The sequence below is a fragment of the Sphaerodactylus townsendi genome, linkage group LG10, assembly GCF_021028975.2.
Source record: "Sphaerodactylus townsendi isolate TG3544 linkage group LG10, MPM_Stown_v2.3, whole genome shotgun sequence".
Lineage (NCBI taxonomy): Eukaryota > Metazoa > Chordata > Lepidosauria > Squamata > Sphaerodactylidae > Sphaerodactylus > Sphaerodactylus townsendi.
Window position 1 is genome coordinate 57,960,580 of NC_059434.1, and position 22,046 is coordinate 57,982,625.

General features: G+C 43.3%; 1 protein-coding gene across 7 annotated transcripts in view; it reads left to right on the plus strand.

The window, feature by feature from the left end:
• Window positions 1-3,600: 3,600 nt before the first annotated feature.
• ANKRD50 (ankyrin repeat domain containing 50) overlaps window positions 3,601-22,046 on the plus strand; it is a 55,170-nt gene continuing 36,724 nt past the window's right edge. Inside the window, exons 1-2 of one of the 7 annotated variants that reach the window (XM_048509319.1) lie at window positions 3,601-3,862; window positions 5,520-6,774. In XM_048509319.1, the coding sequence (XP_048365276.1) occupies window positions 6,296-6,774 (479 nt within the window). In that variant the 5' untranslated portion in view covers window positions 3,601-3,862; window positions 5,520-6,295. Of the gene's footprint in view, window positions 3,863-4,267; window positions 4,388-4,539; window positions 4,560-4,732; window positions 4,790-5,060; window positions 5,182-5,519; window positions 6,775-22,046 lie in introns of those variants that run through there. The other 6 variants (XM_048509320.1, XM_048509323.1, XM_048509321.1 and 3 more) reach the window with 6 other exon arrangements.

A 22,046-nucleotide genomic window follows, 5' to 3' on the forward strand; every position in this document is an offset into this window, starting at 1 on the left:
CTTGCCCCAGGGCGCCTCCAGTCCCACCGTGTGCCCCACTGCCGGGGGGTAATTGGCAATGTATACATATTTTATGTACCTGCAAGATGTCAGCTGTACAGATATTTATAGCCTGCGTGAGGAAATCTGTGTGCATTTCTTTGAGAGTCTGTACTCTTTTTATACACAAATTTTGGACATCATTGCTGAAAACTGGCAAGTGAAACCCACATTTGGGTGCTGTGTGGTTTCCGGGCTGTATGGCCGTGTTCTAGCAGCATTCTCTCCTGACGTTTCGCCTGCATCTGTGGCTGGCATCTTCAGAGGATCCTGATCCTCTGAAGATGCCAGCTGCGAAACGTCAGGAGAGAATGCTGCTAGAACACGGCCATACAGCCTGGAAACCACACAGCACCCAAGTGATTCCGGCCGTGAAAGCCTTCGACAATACATTGAAACCCACATTATTGTTGTATTGACTTTAAATAGCTCTACAATATTACATGAGTAATTCATTCTGGGGAAAATGTTTGTGTAAGGGAGACACTTAACAATATTAATGCTCAGTATGGACTCAACTTCAATATTATAAAAACTAGTATAAAATATTATAATATTTATTATATAATAAAAACTAGTTTTCTCTTCAATATTATAAAAACTAGTATATACTTCATAGGGTTTTTTGGGGGGGTTCTTTTTGCAACACAAGCTGTTAATTGTACTTTGTTACTGTATTACATTTCCTTTCTTATAACAGCAATCAATATTTAATTCGCTAATAATTTTCCACTCTCTGCTGTTAATATACTGCAGAGATCATCAGGCAGTACAGTAATTTGTCATTGTTCAGACCAGTTTTCTAAATTTTAGTATTGCTGTGCTGTGATGTATCCTTCACAAAACCAACTGAAATGCTCATTGTGTGAAAATCACCCTTGCAAATGGTGGCAACCATTCACCTGCTGCTTATGGGTATCTGTAATACCAATTCACAAAGCATTGTAATGACCACATGACAAACACAGTTATATGAATCAACCCTTTTGTTACATTTCACTTGGCTCTTCAGGACAGCCATAGTCCTGCAACCATGAAAAAGCTTCTTGCTCCATTCAAGCTAGAAGCTGTCTTTTCATTGTAATATTCAGTATCAATTCCTGTTAAAGCTTGACAGTTAAAAAGATGCCAAATGTTGGCTGGCATCTTTTTTTCACATGTCTTGAATTGATTGTGCTAGGAAGTTTTTTTCAATGCATTAATGTTTGTATTTCAGCATGCTGCGATGGCAGGCAGTACTTTACAACATGCTTTAATAGCTTCTTGCTTTTCAAGTTTCAGTGCCATTGTGGAGCAAGCAGCAGCATTCTTTAGGACTCCACCTTATTCTGATGTAGAGTGAATGACTGAGTCCTGTAATCTCCATAAATAATAACTGTAAACATTATTTTCTGCTGTATCATCACATCTAAAAAAGAATATACAACATGTATTGCCATTGTGAAAATATTATCTTGGAAATCAGGCTGGATTTGTACTTCCAGAGATAAACCAAACCACTAGCTTGCATATTCACTTACTTACTTACTTATAGTCTGCTTTTCTCCACCATAGACTCCTTATCACTCCCCTCCTTCTCCATTTTATCTTTCCATTAACCCACTTAGATAGGTAGGCTGATCAGGAGTGACCAGCCTAAGATCACCCAGCAAGTCTTCAATGCAAACTTGAGCTCTCCAGATCCTACTGCAGCACCCTCACGCTGAGGGGAATCTTCAATATGGTACATCCAGATGCTATGGCATACGTTAAGACCTTTCCTGGCACCAAGGTTGACAACCTCCATGTTGGCCTTGGAGAGCTACCAGAATTACAACTGATCTTCAACCCACAGAGTTCTGTATTCATATTTATGTACTTTACATAAAGCCACTGTCAGCACTATAACATCAACAACAAACCCATCTGACCGTGCCTACTTTCTAAAAACACTTGATGAATGTATAGAATTACCAATTCCCAGCTGGGAAATAACTGGAGGTTTGGGGATGCTGCCTAGGGGGAGGACAGGATTTGGGGAGAGGAGGGACCTTAGCTGGACATAATACCATACAAGCAATTTTCCAAAGAATCGCCTTTCTCCAGGGCAGGCTATCTCTGTATTCTGTAGATCAGTTTTAATTCTGGAAGGTCTCCAGGTTCCACCTGAAGGTTGACAACTGTAGGCTCTCCTAAGTCCTCTTTTGTCGTTTTATCTGTTCTTTCAAAACATACGTTATAAAAGAAAAGAAGCCTGCTGTTTCTCTATGGCTCAGCTCAGCCCTGCTCTCGTGCCAGATATCGGGAAAAAGAGACGGTTTCATCAGTGCTTCAGTGTTGGAACTGAGCATGCTCCAAAATGTTGGCGCATGCTCAGAAACGGCGCAAAGAGCACACACGGTTTCTCGCAAGGATGTTGAATTTGACACTTTACCAGTCAAAGAAAGAGCGTGGATCTGAATCTGCTTCTCAGCGCGAGACTTGGCCGCAGAGGAATTCCTGAGGGCGACCTCATCCTGGGAAGCGAGAAGCCTAAAGAACCCTGAACAAAAAGGCGGTCTTTCTCAGCGGTGAAGCCGAGGACAAAGGGCAGTGTTGCTCAATGGGAGTCTGTGTGAGAGCTGGACTGCACGCCCACGCGGCCGAGGAGAGCACAAAACATGACGTGTCGTCCCCGTCAAACATTGCCAGAGCGCGGGCCGGATTTGGATGCTGTTCGTTTTTCATGTAGAGTTGCCAGATGTAAACAATACAAAGGAAATTCCCCTTGTCTGAGCAGATTTCCTTTTGTATTGCAGAATAGAAAACCCCCCCTTCCCAGACAGATCTCTGCCTAGAGAACTTTGCAGTTCTTTTTTGATTCCATGGAACATGCACAACATATTTCCACCATGTAGTTTTGAAATATGGGTCTGTTCGCCCTCACCCGGGTTTGCACAGCTGGATTGGGGTCAACGGTAGTGGATGCGCATGGCTATGCACCAACTTTTCAGTCCTGGATCCCCAGTTTACACTGAGTTGGCATCTGTCCATGAGCTACAAACAATGTTTAATATTAAAATTGCCTGAGAGGCATGAAGAAAGTCGCCGAGACTCATCCGTTTCTTCCCCTTCGCTAGGGCGGTATTAGGGACCAGGGTTGCATTTGGGCCGTGGAGGGCGATTATGGAGTCCCAAGGTTTTCCAAAAAAGCTGTTTGGATCTCGTTCGACACTTCAGTAAAGATACAAAGGCATAACTGCAATCCTAGGGGCATTTGGGTGCGGTACACACAAGTGGGGTTCGCTTTTGAGTAAATATGTCTAAAATCGCACCCTCTACTTAGGTCTTAGGACAAAAGTTGGGATGGATCGATGAGGCGATACTTAGAGCAACCGAAGAAGCTCTCGAAAGCTTTAAGGACCAAGAGCATCAGCCACTTCGCCCGGTTTCCTCCTGGCCGGACGCCCCTTCTCTCCCAGGTGGTGCAAAGCTAAGCCACGCCCACCACCCATATAGAGACCCCAAACATCTTTCTACTGAGGATGGAAGGGGCGGGGCGAGAGTGGGAGGCGTGGCCTAAGGGCAAGCGTCAGGAGGAGCTGAAGGAAGCCTAATCAGACAGGTTAAGAAAGGGATTCGGGACGGAGGGGTTTCTGCGGTTGCCGGCGACAGTCGTGGCTCTGCGGCGCTGAGGAAGGGAAGACTGGCCCTGCGGGGAAGAGCCAGCACCCAGGCAAAGGCAAAGCGGCGGGCACGCCTATCTCTCCGCCCGCCTGCTTTGGGGGAGCGGCTCCAGCGGCTGCGGGAGGGGACGAGAGAACAGCCGCCGCCGCCTCCTTCTCCAGCGAAGCTGAACCAGGAGGTAACTGAGGAGCAGCGGGAGGGGGAGGCTTTTTGCTAGTCCAGCTGGAGGGAAGGCTGGGCTGAGGCGGCTCTTGCATGCAGCCTGCTCCGTCCTGGTGCTGGTCCCGGTCGGGATCCAGGACTGGCGGGGGCGAATTGTGGCTTCGGACTTCTGTAATTTCCCCGGCAGTAGCACAAGTCGAGGGCAGCGTGTAGCCTGACCTTGTGTGCATTTGCACTTCAGTCGGCGAGACTTGCTTCCAAGTCACAGCCTGGGATTGTTGTAGCCTGCAGCCCCTTCCTTCCCCTCCTGCGCGTGCCTGCCCGCCAGAGGGTCTCCGTGTCCCTCCTGCACCTTCCTTCCTGCCCACTTGCGCGGCTTGGGGCGTGCCTGGAGTGCGCCCCGGCTTTGTCTTGACGGTGTCCGGCTGTTGCAAACCTTTGCGCCGCGGCTGCTCCGGGATCGCGTGCGGCGGCTGCTGCCCTGTCTCTTCGGCGTGGCCTGTGCAAGCGTGGCTGCGCGCCGCCCTTCCCGGTGGCAAAGGTGAAAAGGGGGACGCGGCGAACAGAGTTGGGACCCGAGGCGGGGATTCCGGGCTGTCTCTGTTTGAAATCTGAATCCTGCCAGGACAGGGGCGAGGGAGGCGGCCGATTGGAGTTGGCGAAGTGACGGGGTGGGGGCGAGGCGGAACGGGACTCCCCCTTTCCCTCCCAGGGTATGAAAACCAAGTGCATCGCTGATCGGGGGTTGGTTGGGGGCGGGGGGGGGGACTGGGGCCACTGTTCCTGCCGCCCGGATCTTTGTGCAGCCAGCCGGGCGCTGCGTGCGTGTCCCTTATGCGCGATCTCTGTTGTGCTGGGGGGTGGGGGGGATGGGGCTAGGGCGTGTGTCTCTTCGGAGCGACGGGTCTGGGAATCCAAAGGACCGAGATCCCTCTTTGCCTCCGTGAGTCTGCGGCTTCTTTCTCTCTCTCGCCCACCCGACTCTGGAGACCTTAGATCGGGGCGGGGGGAAGGGAGATGCTCCGGCCGGTTTATCAGCTGCGGTGTAACGCCGAGCCTGGTCGACTGGGACCGGGAGACAAAAGCCTTGGACGAATGGAAGGATCGCTCCGCTGCCGGGATCCGGCCGAGGGGAGCCGAGCAGATGACAGAACCAGCCCGCTGCCAGCAACGATGCGGGGAGGGGGGGAGGCAAGCAGGGAGGGGCGAGAAAGCGGCGGAGGACGGTAAGTTAAAACGTGGCTGCGGAGGCTCCCGAATCTCCTACTGTTTACCATCCCTGAACAAAGAAGACTACCAAGAGCTGTAGGGATTTCCTGGCATATATAATCGAGGGTAGGTACAGGAAGGTTTTAGCCTCAGGGGAAGCTAAAGAGCATAGAAAGGTTCTGGGGGAAGAGGGTGTCACTTTTGGATAGCTTTTGCATTCAAGGTCACTTTTAATCCCTCTGTTGAATGTCAGTCGCATAGGTTCCACACTGTACCCATGTAAAGCCTTGGGGGATGGAGTCTGGAGGATAGTTTATTACATTGTCTGCAGCCTGTAGCCCCGATCAGGAGTACCACTGATTGGATTCATTGTGCTTTCCAACAAGTGGTTGTAATTGCTGGAGGATTGGATTCTCTTGAGCATGTTGGTAACAAGTTTTGTTTTTGGTGATGCTTAATTTCAGGTTCCGGAGCAAGAGTGCTTGGCGTAACGCCCACTGCTGAGATACCTGAAGAACTTTACTGAAATAATGGGGTCTCCAGGAAAGCATTTGAATCTTTTCTGTGTGAAAACAGCTTCCTCGTGTTCCATCTCATGTTATCACTGAACTCTCATCTGAAGGACTTCCTCAAACCACAGAAGCTTGTGTGAATTTCAGCAAACTCAGTTCTCACTAAGTGAAGTGGATGCATGTTTCTGTAAACTGCATTCGCATCAGGAAAAAGAGGTCCTTTGTATTGCATGGTCACAAGTCTCATCTTGATGTGGGCAGCTGTTTTTGGTGTTTTTTGTACAAATCATCTGAATGCATTTTGGAATGACTGGAATCTAGTGAAGCACAAGAACATGTGGGGATATTGCATGTTAGCATCTCAGCATCTCCCTCGCCTCAGATGTGTTATCTGCAGACCTTGAACTACGAATTTGGTCATGGCATTGAGCAACCTTTTACATCATATACAAAATATTATTGAGCCCTGGCATCAAACGTAGTTTTATCTTTGAATTGGATGGGCTGTCATGTGTCACATGCTGTCAAGCCTTCGGTGGCAAAGGTGGCCCTTGTTTCGAGAGATGTTAATGTCTTTGCACATGTGGGGATGAAGAGTCCAGTTACAGCATTGCCCTGTGACGGGGTTCCATGCAGTATGTGCGTCGGTGTGGATTTAAGGACCTCTCTTAAAATGAAACTTTAAGATTCCTTGTGGCTTCTGACGTGTCCCAAAGGAAGTCCATACGATGGCTCAGACCAGTTTGCTGCAGGGGAAACAGTTTTATTGTCGAGAGTGGGTTTTTCACAAGCTCCAGCACTGCCTCCAAGAGAAGACAAGCTGCAGCAACAACTCTGCTAGCAAACCATCTGTTGTGCTCAATTCCGGCACCAATGCTTGTGTCGTCCCTGGAAAGGGTACCTCCTGGGGCGTGTTGTTGGTAGGAGGGCCTGGAAGTGGGAAGACAGCCCTCTGGACTGAGTTGCTGTGGCCAAGCTCGCCTGCCAGTCTACAGAGAGGTTTACATCATCATGCCCTGGCCTTCCACTTTTGCCGGGCTCAGGATTCGGACACGCTCTGCATTGGAGGGTTTATCCGAGGGTTAGTGGCCCAGATTGGGCACAGTGGGCTGATTCCAGGTTATGAGGACAAACTGAGAGACCCTGCTATTCAAAGTCTCTTGCAGCCTGGAGAGTGTGAGAGGAACCCTGCTGAAGCATTTAAAAGGTAAAAAAGTTGTATTTGATCCTATGATAAGGCATGGACAGGCAGAACCTACTTTTCAATGCTGTTAAGTTTGGGTAGAGGGGAAAAAGTATTGCAGAACATTTTTAGAAGGTAATCAGAGGTGCACACTATTTTACGGAAGAGGAGAGAAGAACAACACATACTCGGTTAGAGAAGGAATTGGCTCTAGGGCCTTGGAGGAAAAATACTGGGGGGAGTTTCCTTGCCAAAGTGTTGAACTACTGTCCCAGTAGAAAAATTGTGTGTGTTAGTAGCATGTGATCCTGTTCAATGGTGCTGTTATTGGTGACATTACTCTGCATTTTGACAGGAGTTTTACATCTTATGCTATATGCTAGGCTTTATGCATGCTTGTTTTGATTTTATCCTGTCTGGAGTGATGCTGCTAAACTTTTAAGCTGCCCTTCCCCAGGCTGTCTTCCATGTTTTACTCACTTAGGTGTAGCTACTGAAGTAGAGTTTTTAAATATAATGTTAAAGGCACTATGTTTAAAATACATTACAGGAAAAACGTGATGGTTCGCAAGTTACAGTAAAGACACTTACAATCATCCACGTACAATGTGCTGTTTTTCTTTATACATGCACTGAGTAATTCTTACATTACATTTGATGTATATGTAGCTGCACGTGTGACTGTTAAACCCCATCTCTATCCAGGTAACAGTCCCTATTTTCATTTGTACAGTGAACATGCTTTGGTATATTTTATTTTTGCTACATTAATACCCTGCCTTTCTCCTCACTGTGGGCCCAAAATGGCTTGGATCTTTCTCCTCCCCTCACAACGCCCCTGTGAGTGTATGTGACTGACCAAGGTCACCCAGTGAGCTTCCATGGCAGAGTGGGGATTTGATCCTGTACTTTCCAGATCCCAGCAAGACACTCTGATCCTAAACTGGTTCTCTCTCACTGTGCACATATTTGTTGTAACATGTGAACAAGGCTAGTGTTTCTTGGAATTGTGGAAGTAGGTGAATAAGGCTGCAGTGGAGAAGAGACAAGATTATAGTGTCCTGTGAGTGAATAGATGGAGTAAATACTCCTGATGAGCCTGCCAAGCTCTGAAAGTACGTGAAAGTATGGGGATGTTTTGTATGTTTTGTATGAAATAACCATGACTGACTTAGTAGCTTTCTGACAAAGTTCCAGTGCTCTCACTGTGTGCCAGCTGGTTGTCCAGTTACTATATAAATGCTTATTCCTGTTATATGTGGCTGTATAAATATTTGTCCATTTTGTACGGTTAGAAGCTGTATTGTGTCCCTTTGAAGCAAAAAGAGGGGAACTGATATTTTAAGTAAATAATTGCACAAAGGTAGTCCATTCTTGACTGTAACTTATTTGTTAATGGTTTGTACTTAGCAGGTAAGTATGGGCTATTGCTTACTATGGCAACCTTTCTTAGCCTGCACTTAGCTATTTAGTAAGCTTCCTGTCTACAATGTCCTGTTTGTCAGGAGAATATCTGCCATGATTAAAAATACGGAGATTAAAATTCTCTTTGCTTCATGGCAGGGTGTTGTATGAAGCAGATTGAAGTATGTAGCAGAATATGGTGAAAAAGTCCTATGGTGGTAGAATAGACATTGTGGACATGCTATATCATTTTCTGAATGCTCACATGTGCAGTTATCATACACGTAACACAGAGCAAGATTATAGCCAAGCTTGCTCCTTATATTAGTTTTCTACTTTCTGGGGGGTTGTTTCTGTGGCGTTAGTATACAGTATTTATAAATGTAGTCTTCCACCTATGGTCTGAAGTGCTGTAGATCATATCATAATTGTACCACCTTTTGCTGTGGTGAAATCTACCACCTCAGTTTGTGAATGAATGAACCATGCCCAAGAGCTGACTTTAAAGTGTCTATCTATAATCAGGTACAACCACTTACCAAATACCCTGTTTCTCAGAAAATAAGACATCCCCTGAGAATAAGACGTAGTAGAGGTTTTGCTGAAGTGCTAAATATAAAATATCCTCCGAAAGCAAGACGTAGTAAAGTTTTTGTTTGGAAGCATGCCCGTCAAACAGAACACCAGAGCATGCCGCTGTGGAGCAGAAAAATAAGATATCCCCTGAAAATAAGACATAGTGCATCTTTGGGAGCAAAAATTAATATAAGACACTGTCTTATTTTGGGAGAAATACGGTAGCATGTGTGTACCCAGAGTGAATAGTTAAATGTCTGTACTTGAGGCTGTATCATTTGACCAGTTGAAATGAAGAAATGTGCAAAGTTTAAACTATACGGTATACCATTATCTTGAAAGAAAGGTTGCCAAATCGCTCAAAAGGCATACCTCTTTGTGCTCCCATGTGATGGTTTGCAAACCACCCAACATGTAATTGCCTGGTAGATCTTGTCTGAAAAATAACCTAGTTCATTTTCTCTCCAGCATGCCATGGAATCCTGAGTGCTCTTCTCTCTCTTGTTTTCTTCCCTTTCAAAAAACATCCTGACTGGTGAAGAATTCTGGGAAACTCAAAAGCTGGCAAACTGTGTTATATTGTTTTTAGTTGGCATCCATAGAAGGTGTTGCGTGACTTTTATTGTTAGATTTTTCTGTGGACCAGTGGTGGTACCTACTATTTTTGCCACATGGAAGTGACTTCTTACATGGAGGAATCGTGTGGAAGCTTGGCCTTAAGTCTCTGATTCTGTTCTTAGCCCCTTTATGTTTTCTGCATATTCTCCAACTATTCACCAGGACTTTTTTCTTTTCCTATATCTATGTTCCTGTACATGTTGTTTTACGTACTACAGTGAGCTTCACCAAGCTGTTTCATTTTATTTCAGGTTCCTTCTTGAGATCAACTTCTATAAGGCTTTCTCTGAATATTTAACTTCCTGAGTCCTCTTGGCAGTGACCATGCCACTTCTCTGTTTATACAGCATCTAGCACAGTGGTGCTAAACTAACAGTAGTCCAATTCTCTGGCTTGTTCTGTGGAATTGTTTATATTGAAGCTATAACTGAATTATGAGAGAGAAGGAAGCATGATATATATCTTGGAAGCTATGCAGGGTTGGTGGGAGACCACCAAGGAAGACCCTCCAGAGGAAGGCATTACCAGACCACTTCTGCTTCTCACTTGCCTTAAAAGCACCTTGCTGGTGTCACCTGAAGTTGTTTGTGATTTGATGGCACAGGTGTATATGTGAATCAGCCATGATAAATGTTGCCACTGCATATTTATTACCATTTTGTTCCCAAAGAATGAACAAGAACTGTCAGTCATATTTTGGTCTTCTACTCTGCCTAGCAATGAATCCGTGACCAGTAAAAAAAATATGTGGTCAGTTCATTTAAAACATCAATTTCATTAGAACAGCAACAGTCATGATGCTTCTGTTCATTACAAAGACATATCAGCTAATTTACTTTGAAACACTGAAATAAACGATAAAAGTTTTTAAATAGATTTTAATGATTCACTGAGTAGCGCGACACCAGCATTAGCTTACATTTCCAAGTGAAAAACTGGTTTGCAACTGGTTTGCCGTTTTTTAAAGGCACATGTGGTAAATTGGCACCATTCCATTCCTTCAAGCATCATTAGGAATGTGCAGTCTGTCATGGGAGCTTTAGACTGTCACTTCACATAGAAGGGATGCTCCAAGCAGTAAGGGAGGGGAAAAAATAAAGGGCATCTCTTCCAATGCTGAATGCATTCCCCCCCCCCCCCACCTCCCCGCCTCTTTGGAGATGATGGTACAGCACCATCTTGCTGGTGATCCTCAGAGAGAGTTTATTTTGCTAACTGGTTTACCTCTGACTGCTGTAGGCCTAGGGTGTGTATAGTTGTTATTCCCAATCTTGCTATAAGTGGTGCTCAAACAAAAGGGTGAGTACAAGCAAGTTGCCATCTTCACTGGCATTATTAACTTTATAGCATCTTTGACTGTAATAATTTGGCCGTTTACTTCTTTCAGTAAATCACTTTACTTTAAGTAAATCACTTTACTTAAAGTTCTTTAAGTAAATCACTTTACTTCTTTAAGTAAAAGAAGGTCCAAGATTTTTCAGCCTTTTCCTCTATAATTTCAAAGGTGTAACAAGGTACCCATGGTAAATCATTGCCGAGTAGGCATAATGACTGGTTCAGAAACTAATTATATTGGTAAGTTTTGATGGGGAATCTTGTTAGAGTGTACTTTTGCTTCTGCGGAACAAAATAGAGGTGAGGAGGCTTCTTTCTCTTTTTCTTCTTGTAATTTCAAGGATTAAAATCTAAAAGGAAATAAAAGTCAGGTCTCTAAGTAATCCATAGTGAAGCACTGGACCTTGATTTGATAGTTGGAAAGGGTAGCACTGCCTTCTAAATACCTGTAAACAAAGCTGCAGTTTGAAGCTATGACTGCTCTTGGAATGCCTGTGAAGTTTTTTTCAGGATTGGGCAAAAAAAGAGGACACACTGTTCTGGTCTTCACTGCACTTGCTCAGAAGAGCTGCTAGTTTATGTGCTGCACAGACTTGTTAAAAGCTCAAAACTCATGCAGTATTCAACTAAATATCAATGAAATTCTCTACAATTCTCTAAGTGAACCTGTAATGTATTTTGGACTTAAGTGACTGCCTCAAGAGAACAAGTTTCATTGTAGCCTATGGCTTTCCTGATGAGGAAAGTATGGGTTAGGTCTTTCTTAGCATGCTTCCTTTGAAAGACTATGACAGAAGCCCTCTTGTTCTATTAATGTGTTATTTGTTCTCATATACACCAGTCCTCACTATTTTTGTTGAGACTTATAAACTGTTGTGAACCCTTTTGGGACAGGGCAGTATATAAGCCTAAATAATGAATAAATAAATCATTGCTACTAATTGTGCCATATGCCTTGTATTCTATGAAAGGTCAGAGACTTTTTTGAAGTACAACTGAAAAATTGTTTTATTTGTCTCTTTTTGGAGGATTTAGTAGTCGGGTTAGCAAAACTTCATAACAGGAATATGGTTTGCAACAGAGTAACAAAATGGATGAACTTGAGATAGTTATGTTCAAGTCATGTATTGTAAGGTGTTCACACACAAGTTATAAATTTATCTGCTACTGAGAGTGGATTTTTTTGGCAGACACTGGTTGGTTTCTTACTGAAGATTTTTTTTACTCAATGAGTCTTTAGTTAGAGGAGTTATGAACACTTTATTTTATTCAATTTTAATTTAATATGCCGCCCCTCCTCAGTTTCTCCTTTAAGCTAGTCTAGGTCAGGATCACTCCTTTCACCAGAGCTATTTCCCATTAAACTCTTAGGAATCGTTCTATCAACCTTAGAGTTATTTCTCTAGATAACTGGTTATAGATTCTTCCTGATCCAAAACCCAAATGTGTGTCTTTTCACTCCAGAAGAGAATCCTCCACCAGACAGCTTACAGATTACATAGCCATCTCCAAACTCTGTCTCTTTCAGCCAACTGACCAATCTCAATTGTCAGAATTATCCAACTGCCATTCTCAGAATTCTGTTAAATGAGACTCTGTACATGGTGCTGTAAAGGAGACTTTTCATTTTGATTGGGCCTATTCATATGGTAAGACATTTACAAATGTGTACATGGAGCCACCACCATACTTTGCTGGTCTCAGTTGGTCTTTGTTGGTTATGATGGGGAGAACAAAATGCTCCTGTGTATGCACAGCATTTTGACCATCTGTAGGTGCTCCAAATAACAGTTATTACAGATTATTTTCATCCTGTTGGGGCTAGCTGAATTTGTTAGATAAACCACTATCTGGCACATACTCATATGGTGTTTAGAGGCTTCATTGATTGAAAAGACAGCTACTGGAAGTTAAGCCTAGAACCTGTGCTCTCATGCAAGGGACCTTATGGAAAACATGTGTTGGTTTAATGACATGTACACATAGCCTTGGGGAACTGCTCACTCCTTGGCATGTGGTTAGCTTCTTTTCATCATATATTCGCGTCTATTTTTTACCTATACAATAAATGTACCGTACCTTTAGCATATGTTATGGCCTTGCAGCAGAACATGAGTTCCAAGTTTTACTTTCCTTTTGCGTCCTCAGCTATTGTGGTTCTTTGTAGGCTAAGTGCCAAGCTGTTTGTGCAGGAGTCAGCCAATTCCATTGCCTAAAGCACTGTTGTTAGGGACTGTCCTGCTTGTGGAAATGTAGGGAGGGAGGGGATTCCCTACTAATACCTTGCATGAGACAGGACCCTTTTATCTCACAGCCCCTCCTCCCTCTACAGGGCAGCTTCTGAGAAGAGAGTGGGTTAGCTGAGGAATGCCCAAGAAGACTTGCAGCAGTCAGTTTAGCCATCTATTACTGAGGAATACAGAAAATCTCTGAGCTCAGGACCTAATAAGATTCCTTTGCTATCTCTGTACACTGATCAACTGGGCACTCTGAGCAAAGCTGATCTGCAGAAACATACTAGATTTGAAAAGGCAGTAACTCTGCCTAATCACATTGCAGAGTGGTTTAACTCTGCCTCTGGGAGGGAGTAGACAGTATCCAGTTCTTCAGCCTGGCTCTGGTGATGAGCAGACCTTGTTCCATTTAGTGTCATTTTTGAGAAAGGGCAAGCTGGTGTGAGTGGAATCCTGTGTGTGAAAGGATCCAACCCAGGCTAGTCAGTGAATGCCTGTTTGTGCCTGAAAACGTTAATTCACATGAGATGCTGAAGCCATAACTAGCTTAAGCTTATGTGCCTCAGCCAGGTTTCTTCTGGAGTACCTGGGGACCTAGGCTGTTGATCTGTTTTTTAAAAACTAACCTATTAACTAAATACATCTTTGTTATTTACATACATTTCCTGGCTCAATGTTCTCTGAGTTCTATTTGCTCACACTAAACTTATCTTGTAGCAGCAAATCCAAAGCTTTACAATTAACTATGCTAAGAATATGTTGTAACTAAGGGGAGTTTAAAACAACTTGGTTCCCTAAAACCATAAGAGGCTGTGTGGGTTCTCATACTTGGTAGAAAAGAATAGTCACAATGTACACGTCGTGTGTACACATTGCATTTGCAGGTGTACATATAACATGTTTGTGTTGTGTGTGTTGTGATGCGTGATGACCCAGGGAGTAGGAAAGAACATTGCTATTAAACATGTTTCACCTTTTTGCCATTCATTCAGAAATAAATGGCTGTCATCTGTTGAATATTCTGCTTGAGAAGGAAAAGGGTAATGTTTGGTGACCAAGAAGGAATTCTTTTTAATAAATTTAGGGGGGAAAAAACTCCTTGTGACTTGCCTCTGAAGATGCCAGCCAGAGATGTGGGCAAAATGTTTGGATCAAAAACTATCACACCATGGCCACACTGCCTGGAAAACCCACAGCAAGCCAAATTTAGGAAACATCCTTTTAGACTTTGTGCAGTTTTATTTAAATTTAGGTCACATATAATTATTGTGGTGATGGTAGATTTTGTTTTGTCTTGAGGAAAGGAGTTGTTTTTCTAACAAAGATATTTATGGAAGTTCAAACAAACAGTTGCCTGATTGCATGAGGCAGACATTTTGTTTCCATTAAATATCCCATGCTATCCATTCCTATTCTGCATGCTTAGACTGTCTTTCAGGCCCTTCATCTTCAAAGGCTGTGAAAAATTAAAGTTTAATAGGTTTTCTCTTAAACACAGTTGGAAGAGTGGACCATTCCTAACTTTAAAACACAGCTGTTGACACAGGCTTGATTCAGAGAAAATTAGGCATGCCATTGCAACCTTTGTCCAGAAGTCCTACACAGTTCAGTGATTCTTGCTGTTAGACAAGTGTTAACACATGAAGCTGACTTCTACTGACTCAGACCCTTGGTCTGTCAAGACCAATATCATCATGTCTGACCAGCAGCAGCTCTCCACAGTCTCAGTAGAGGTCTTTCACATCACCTGTTACCTGATCCTTTTAGCTGGAAATGCTGGAGATTCAACCTGGGACCTTTCTTATGCAAAACAGATCTTCTACCACTATGCCATAGTCCCTCCCTTAAATCATCCTTGTTTGCTAGGCTTGTGTGGAAGCAAACACCCTTAATTCTAACCCACCCCCACCATGTTCTTCCAAAACTGGTAGGATTTCAACTCAATTTTAACAATATAAACATAGGCTCATTCCGCACATGCAGAATAATGCACTTTCAAACTGCTTTCAGTGCTCTTTGAAGCTGTGCGGAATGGCAAAATCCACTTGCAAACAGTTGTGAAAGTGGTTTGAAAACGCATTATTTTGCGTGTGTGGAAGGGGCCATAGACTTATAGCCTGTTCCAAAACATTGTTACTCAGAAGCAAGTTGCAGTGAATTCCGTAGAAGCTATTCCTCAAATGAAAGGACATAATATTGTGGCTTTAATATCTTAAATCAAAATGACTTCAGTGGGATCTGGGCACACCTAACGTTCTCTGGATTGCATCACAGAGCTGCAAGAACTTGTTTGCATTTGCAGGACACATCTGTAAGAAAAACTTGGGGTTCATGTATAACTTGCTTTTGTAGCAACAGATTGCTTAGTAAGAACTTCTAATTGCTGTAGATGCTCTGAGTTTCAAAATCTGATGTATAAAGAATGCATTTTTGTGGACATGATTCATTGAGCACTGTTAACATGCAGTTTCATTCTCACTGCAGCTTGTATAGGAATCTCTTCTAGGATGGTATTTTTATGCATTGAATTCCATGGGACATCAGAGTCGTTATGTGTAGTGTTTGGCTGCACTAGGCACAGGGGAAAATATGCTGTGCAACAGTAGTACTCCATTGTTGTTTTTCATTTCTTCCCCAAACATCAGAGGCCACCAGAAACTGCTGCATGTAAACTACATAAATACTATGCAACAGTATAGGCAATATTATTAAAAATATAAATTTTCTATTTCTGATGCGTCCTGAAGATTTGTCCTGTGCACTGTTGAGTTCATGTTAAGAATCTAGCCAGTACTATACTTAACATTAAACAAGATGGTATGCAGTTTAGGAATAATTTAATCCTAATACACTGTTTCATTTAGCTCAGTAGTAGAAGAGAGGAGGGATATACCCATAGGTTTGTTACATTGGGCAGTAGAATAAAGTGGGCCATTGAGAACTAAAACCACAGAGAGAAGGATTACTAATGCATTAAAGAGCTTTCATGAAATAACAATATAAGCACTATCCAATATGATTATGTTCACAAATGCCTGTTACAATAATCTTGGTGAAGTGTAACTAGTTAGAACACCTTCTCTGTCGTTTCATCTTTCGTATGTACTAGAACTGCCAGCCTCCAGGTGGAACTTGGAGGCTTCCCAGAAATACAGCCCATCTCCACATCCAGTCCTTTGGATTTGCTTTGGAGGGTGAATTCTGTGGCATTATATCCTGCTAAGGCATTATATCTCAAACCCTGCCTTCCTTAGGCTTCCTAATCAAATCTCCACGAATGGCAATTACATACCTATGAAAGAACATAGTTGATGCAGACTTTTACTTGTTTTTTAAAATTTAACTACAAGTATTTTTCCGATTTAAATAATCATTTAAAACACAGTCTTTTAAATTTTGGCAACAAGCTTCAGTTAATAGATTATTCAACTAAACTTGAGTTAACTAAATTTCAGTTGATTATTTGGGGCAATTTTTCTTAGCTGAATGTTAGGAAAACTTTTTCTGGTTCTTTTGGTTGATATTTTCCCTTCTGTAAAGAGCTGGCGGTATTTATTAGGTTGCAAGATAGCTCACAATCTTGTCAGAGCTTGGAAACTAAGAAGGGCCAGTACTTGGAAGGGAGACCACCAAGGAAAACTCTACATAAGAAGACAACGACAAACGACCTGTGCTTTTCACTTGCCTTAAAATCCCCTTGCTGCGATAAATCGGCTGGGACTTGGTGACACACACACGCAAGATAGTTCATGCTTCCTTTTTATACCTTTTTCATTTGGGTGACATACAAAATTATGTATATTTAATGTTGATTACATGATTAAATAAACATTATTTAATTGGTTCACATTCCATTTTCAAGTGAAAACTGGAGAGAATAAAGGCAATAAGAATTAATAAATTCATGAGGCAGTTTGGCATAAGAATGTTTGCTTTGCTGCAGTGCTTCTCAAACTTAGAAAAGTGGACTCCATCTATAAAATTAATTTTTCATGGCTTCTGAAAACTGCAATAATTCTGTGCTGTGTTCCCCTTTCTCAGCACAAAGCACAGGAACCTCGCACAAGTCAACTCTGAACAAGCTTATATGTAATTTTTTAATTAGTATTTATAGAATATAGCACTACCTAGCAAGCTGTATTTCACAGCCATTGCCCACATTGTCCAGAAGCAGTAATTTGCCACATTCCACATGGGCCATTTTATACCATTTTCACAGCGCTGTTTTTGGCCCATGCGGAATCCGCCTGTCTCTTCTTCCTCCTGATCTCATTACCACCCCATGAGAGAGTCATAACCCACAGTTTGAGAACTTCTTCTTTCTGGGAAGTGTAAAGTACATCTGAGATGGAACCCAAAGAGTTCTTTCATTTGAACAATCCTTTGATGTGCTCAGCTCAGTGGTTCTTCCCTGGCTTTTTCTTCTTATTTGTTCTTTGTTGGAGGGGACTTCTGCCAAGTTTTTCCACATTTTCAGTTGTGGTTTGTAAAATGGTGCAGTGCTTTACTCTTGAAAAAGGAGACCTTGGAAGCCATATTGCCTAGCCCTTTGAGTCCAAGCTTTGCATTGGAATGCAGATATGGGAACGGCATGATATAAAGGTTTCAGTAATGCCAGTGTGGCATGATGGTTAAGAGTGGTGGACTCTAATTGGGATAACAATATTTTATTCCCCATTCCTGCCCATCAGCAGCAGTCTCTGATTTGGTGAACCAAGTTGGTTTTCCCATACCGCCACATGAAGCCTGCTAGATAACCTTGGGCTAATCCCATTTCTCTAGAACACTCTCAGCCCCACCTATCTCACAAGGTGTTTGTTGTGGGGAAAGGAAAGCAATTGTAAGCCACTTTAAGACTTCTTAAAGATAGAAAAAATCAGGGTATTAAAAACTAACTCTCTGCCTTGACTGAAAGCAAATGGCTTAAAGTGCCAGGTTTTCCCCCTGTAGTACACTTTGAATTACCTTTTGCAATTGTGTCATAAATGTGTTGGCAGAAATAAAATGAAATTGGAAATTAATGCAAGCAGTGAGGTGCAGCCCATTGAGCTGAATAAGGGACTTGTAACCTGATTGAATGATTCTGTTTTCTTCCAGCATGCACTACTGGGAACCTCATTGGAGGTGGTAGGGTTGTGCCATTTTGGGCTGCAGCTAAACTACCCTCTCTTCCCTCGGATTGGGCTGTTAAGAACTTAGAGATCCCTCCGGGGAAGAGCTGAATCCGCAGTGGAAGCAGCATGGCCTCCCAATGGTGGAAATGCGCTCCCTGGGGCATTTACCCTGGCAGAGGGGTAAAAACACCAGTGTGCAGTCACCAGTCTCCCAGTCCCCTTGCTGCAGACGCAGAGGGGGCAGCCCAGGGATGTGGCTGGGGAGGAGTTAACATTAGTTAGCTTCCTCCCTGCCATTTGCTGGTTTACACCAGTGGCAAGGAATCAGCCCCATAAAAGCTTCTCGATAGCAGAGAGGCTGGGGTTTTGTTGTTCGTGTTGTTTGTTTTTTATTTTGCAAGCCTCCTTGTGCCGCTGGCAAGCTTCTCTGGGAGTGGCAAAACAACCACAATGTCAGCTTGCTACTTACCTCGCCACTTGGATGGGGCTGTTAGGCTCAGAGCTTCTTCCCTCCCTCAAGCAACAACTCAAATAATCCTATAAATAGGTGGGGAATTTGGTCCAGAATGCTTGCATGATGGTAGGCATCTCTGTGATGGATTCTCATCCCCTTTTAAGGGGCCTGGCTGAACTACAGTTTTGCATTATCCAGATGGCACTGAGCCCATAGCATTAGGCCTGCATTTATGTACAACAGTAAGTCTTTCTTTCTGGGAGGCATTGTCTTCTCTATTTAAAAGCTTTATAATTTGGATTACCTCCTTACATAGATATGGAGAATTACTTTACAGTGAGCTTCTGCAACCAGAAGGTAACCCCCCCCCCCTTGTTGGAAAATTCTTTATTGTTGTTATTATTGAAGAGAGAGACTGAAATTGGCTTCTCTGGGGCTAGTTTCCTTCCTGTCGGGTGATTTTTGTTGGGGTGGGAATGAGCTTGATTTGGATTCTCTCTCTCTCTCTGTGTGTGCATGACTGGGGAGAGTTTTGAATATTCAACAACTCCTTATTTATGAGTTGCCCTGTGTCTTGGATTTGCTGGCTACCACTGGATTACAAAGATTTTAGTTAGAGGAAATGAGGATGTAAAAATGAATTCTGAAAATGATTTATCAAGAAACTAACCAGAGTGCTTCTCAGTTTCCCTGCAGACTTTATTATTGTGTATGTTGAATTGCTGGGAAACATATAGCTTGTTTTTATTTTGTGTTTATCACCTTTGCAAGAATGATAGCCACAACTAGATTTCCCTTCTCAATATGATGCAGTAGATAGGAGGCAATAGCTTAATTCCTTGTCTGAATTTAAAATAGTAGTTCCTAAACTTTGTAGAGCCAATCCTCTGGAAAATATCCCAGTAGCTCACCCTGCGGCAGTGAGAGTGAGCATTCCATAGTAGTAGTAAATCAGACATCCTCCCACTTCTTCTGTTCTGAGTCATCACTCTGTCTTCTACATGTTTGAGAGACGCTTGACACTATTATTCCTATCAATTAGTCTGTTATCAATGTTCACATTTAAGTTGATGTTAATAAACTTTGGCCACTTCCGCATGGAGGCGGAAGGGGTCGGGTCAGCGTAGTCCACGCCGACCTGACCCCTCTGGGACCGTTCGCATGAAAGGTCCCAGAATCGGCCGAGACGACGGCGCAGAGCTGCGCCGTCGTCAGATCAACTTAGCGGTCCTGCGGCCCTCCGGCACATTGCCGAGGCCAGGGGACACGCCCCCTGCCCTGCGTGACCGCTCCGGAGTCGCAGGGCAAAGGGGACGTGTCCTGAGGCCTCGGCGACGCACCGGAGGGCCGCAGGACAAGTAAGTTGCCCGGTCGTGGGGAGAGGGAAGGGGCTTGGAAGCCGCTGCCGTTCGCACGGCAGCAGCTCCAAGCCGACGTTTCCCATAAACCTCGCTTGCCAAGTGAGGTTGGGAAACGGCGGCTTTGCACCGGTCGGGCGGCGTGAGGGCGGTGCGGCTGCGAAGCAGCTGCGCCCCCTGTGCGAATGGCTCCCTAGGGACGGCGTTTTTGCCGTCCCCAGGGCACCATATTCCGCCCATGTGGAAGGGCCTTTAGATCCTTTAATATCATTTAAAAGAACATGAATATGGAGACCTCTAAGAGAAGAGTATAGATTCATTTCATCATCTGTTTCCACATGTTACCATGGCTCAGGGTCCTCACTCTTCTTTGTTGGTGGTTAGCATGTAGAATGATTATCTCACATTAGCACCTGAAATTTCTTTACAAGATTTTCCATAGAGCTGTTGTTGTTCCCTCACAGTTCACCTTACTATCTGTGCCTCCCTCAGACCAGTACTACTGGTGAGGAGTCAAGCTCTTGTTCTTTGAAAATTGGGCATTGAATTCATTCCATTGTTCCCTATTGAGAAACCACTGTCCTCAACAAAACTGAAACACTGGATAAACAAAGGGTAGAGGGTTGTACACAGATGAAATTTAAAGCCAAACCAATCCATCTGGGCCAAGTTCTGTCCTCATGGAATTCTCATGAGTTACATGGGAATTTCTTCAAAGGATTCCTTCAACTGCATATTTACTATAGACCAGTGGTTCTCAACCTTCCTAATGCCGCAACCCTTTAATACAGTTCCTCATGTTGTGGTGACCTCTAACCCTAACATTTATCAATTTTACAGATGGAGAACACTGATGCAGAGAGTCTTAGGCGACCCCTGTGAAAGGGTCGTTCGACCCCCAAAGGGATCCCGACTCACAGGTTGAGAACCACTGCTATAGACATATTGTGCTAAATCACTATCTTCCTTTTTAATTTTTTGGAGGTCCCTAATTTTTGCTTTTTGGGTGCCTTGTTACATTTTTACTAGTGGACATTGCTAGAATTGTTTTTCTTGGGGACTCATCTCCTTCAGCAGGTGGGGATGGATCCGTCAAGTCTCTTGTTGCTCATTTTCGTGCATAAGTGCTAAGGCGCCATGCAATTTACAACACACTATTTGACACACTGCAGCTGCTAATAGCATGACATGTTTCAGCAGATCCAGTGGCTGGGTAAAAATGGTAAAACTTGGATTCAAATTCCTGCTCATACTAGTGTTGCCCTAAACAATGTTATACCATTCTAATCTTGCTGATATGAAGGGACTAACTTTGCTTAGGATTGCATTGCATGATTACATCAGACCAGTCACCATTTCTCAACTTGATATATCATATACAGTAGTTCTGAAGACAAAATGAAGCAGGATGTATCATGTATTCTTTAGGCTTCTCAGGTCAAGAGCCGGTTAAAAATGTGATGGATAGAAATTATGTTTTCCTTCGTATGTTTTGCTTTTAGAATAAGCTGCCTCAGAACCAATTAACACACTTCACAGAATACCAAGAGTAGCTTCCAATAACGTGAAACAGAAAGGGGCATCTTACAAAGTGACTTGTTGCAAGTTGGCCTGTTAACTATTATGTCCATGTTTCTGTTTGTGAATTGTTAGGAGGTATGGCAAAAAGTGGAGGAGGGAAAATTGGGGATATATTCTCAATGGAACACTTCAAAGACATATTCCTCTGAGTGATTTTTGTATGACTTCTGAATGCTGCCTCCCTTTGTTCCTCTGAATTAAATTTAGTTAGATTAGGACAACAAAATTATGACCTTCCTTTCCTAATTTTCCTATACTTGCCTCTGAGGCCCCTTCCGCACATGCAAAATAATGCATTTTCAAACCACTTTCACAACTGTTTGCAAGTGGATCTTGCCATTCCGCACAGCTTCAAAGAGCATTGAAAGCAGTTTGAAAGTCCATTATTCTGCATGTGCGGAATGAGCCTGAGTTTCATTGTCATCTCTTACTCAGATGTATGCTTCTATTTTTAGGCTATTCAAGATGGGAAATCTGGTGGTCACACTAAATTCACTATGCCTTAAAAGAACAAATTTGAAGCCCCTGCTGTCACCATGCCGCCTTAAGAAAAAAAATTATTTTTAACCTTGTATTTAATGTATCTCAGTTGTGATGTGCCTTTTGCCAGTTAAAAAGGAAG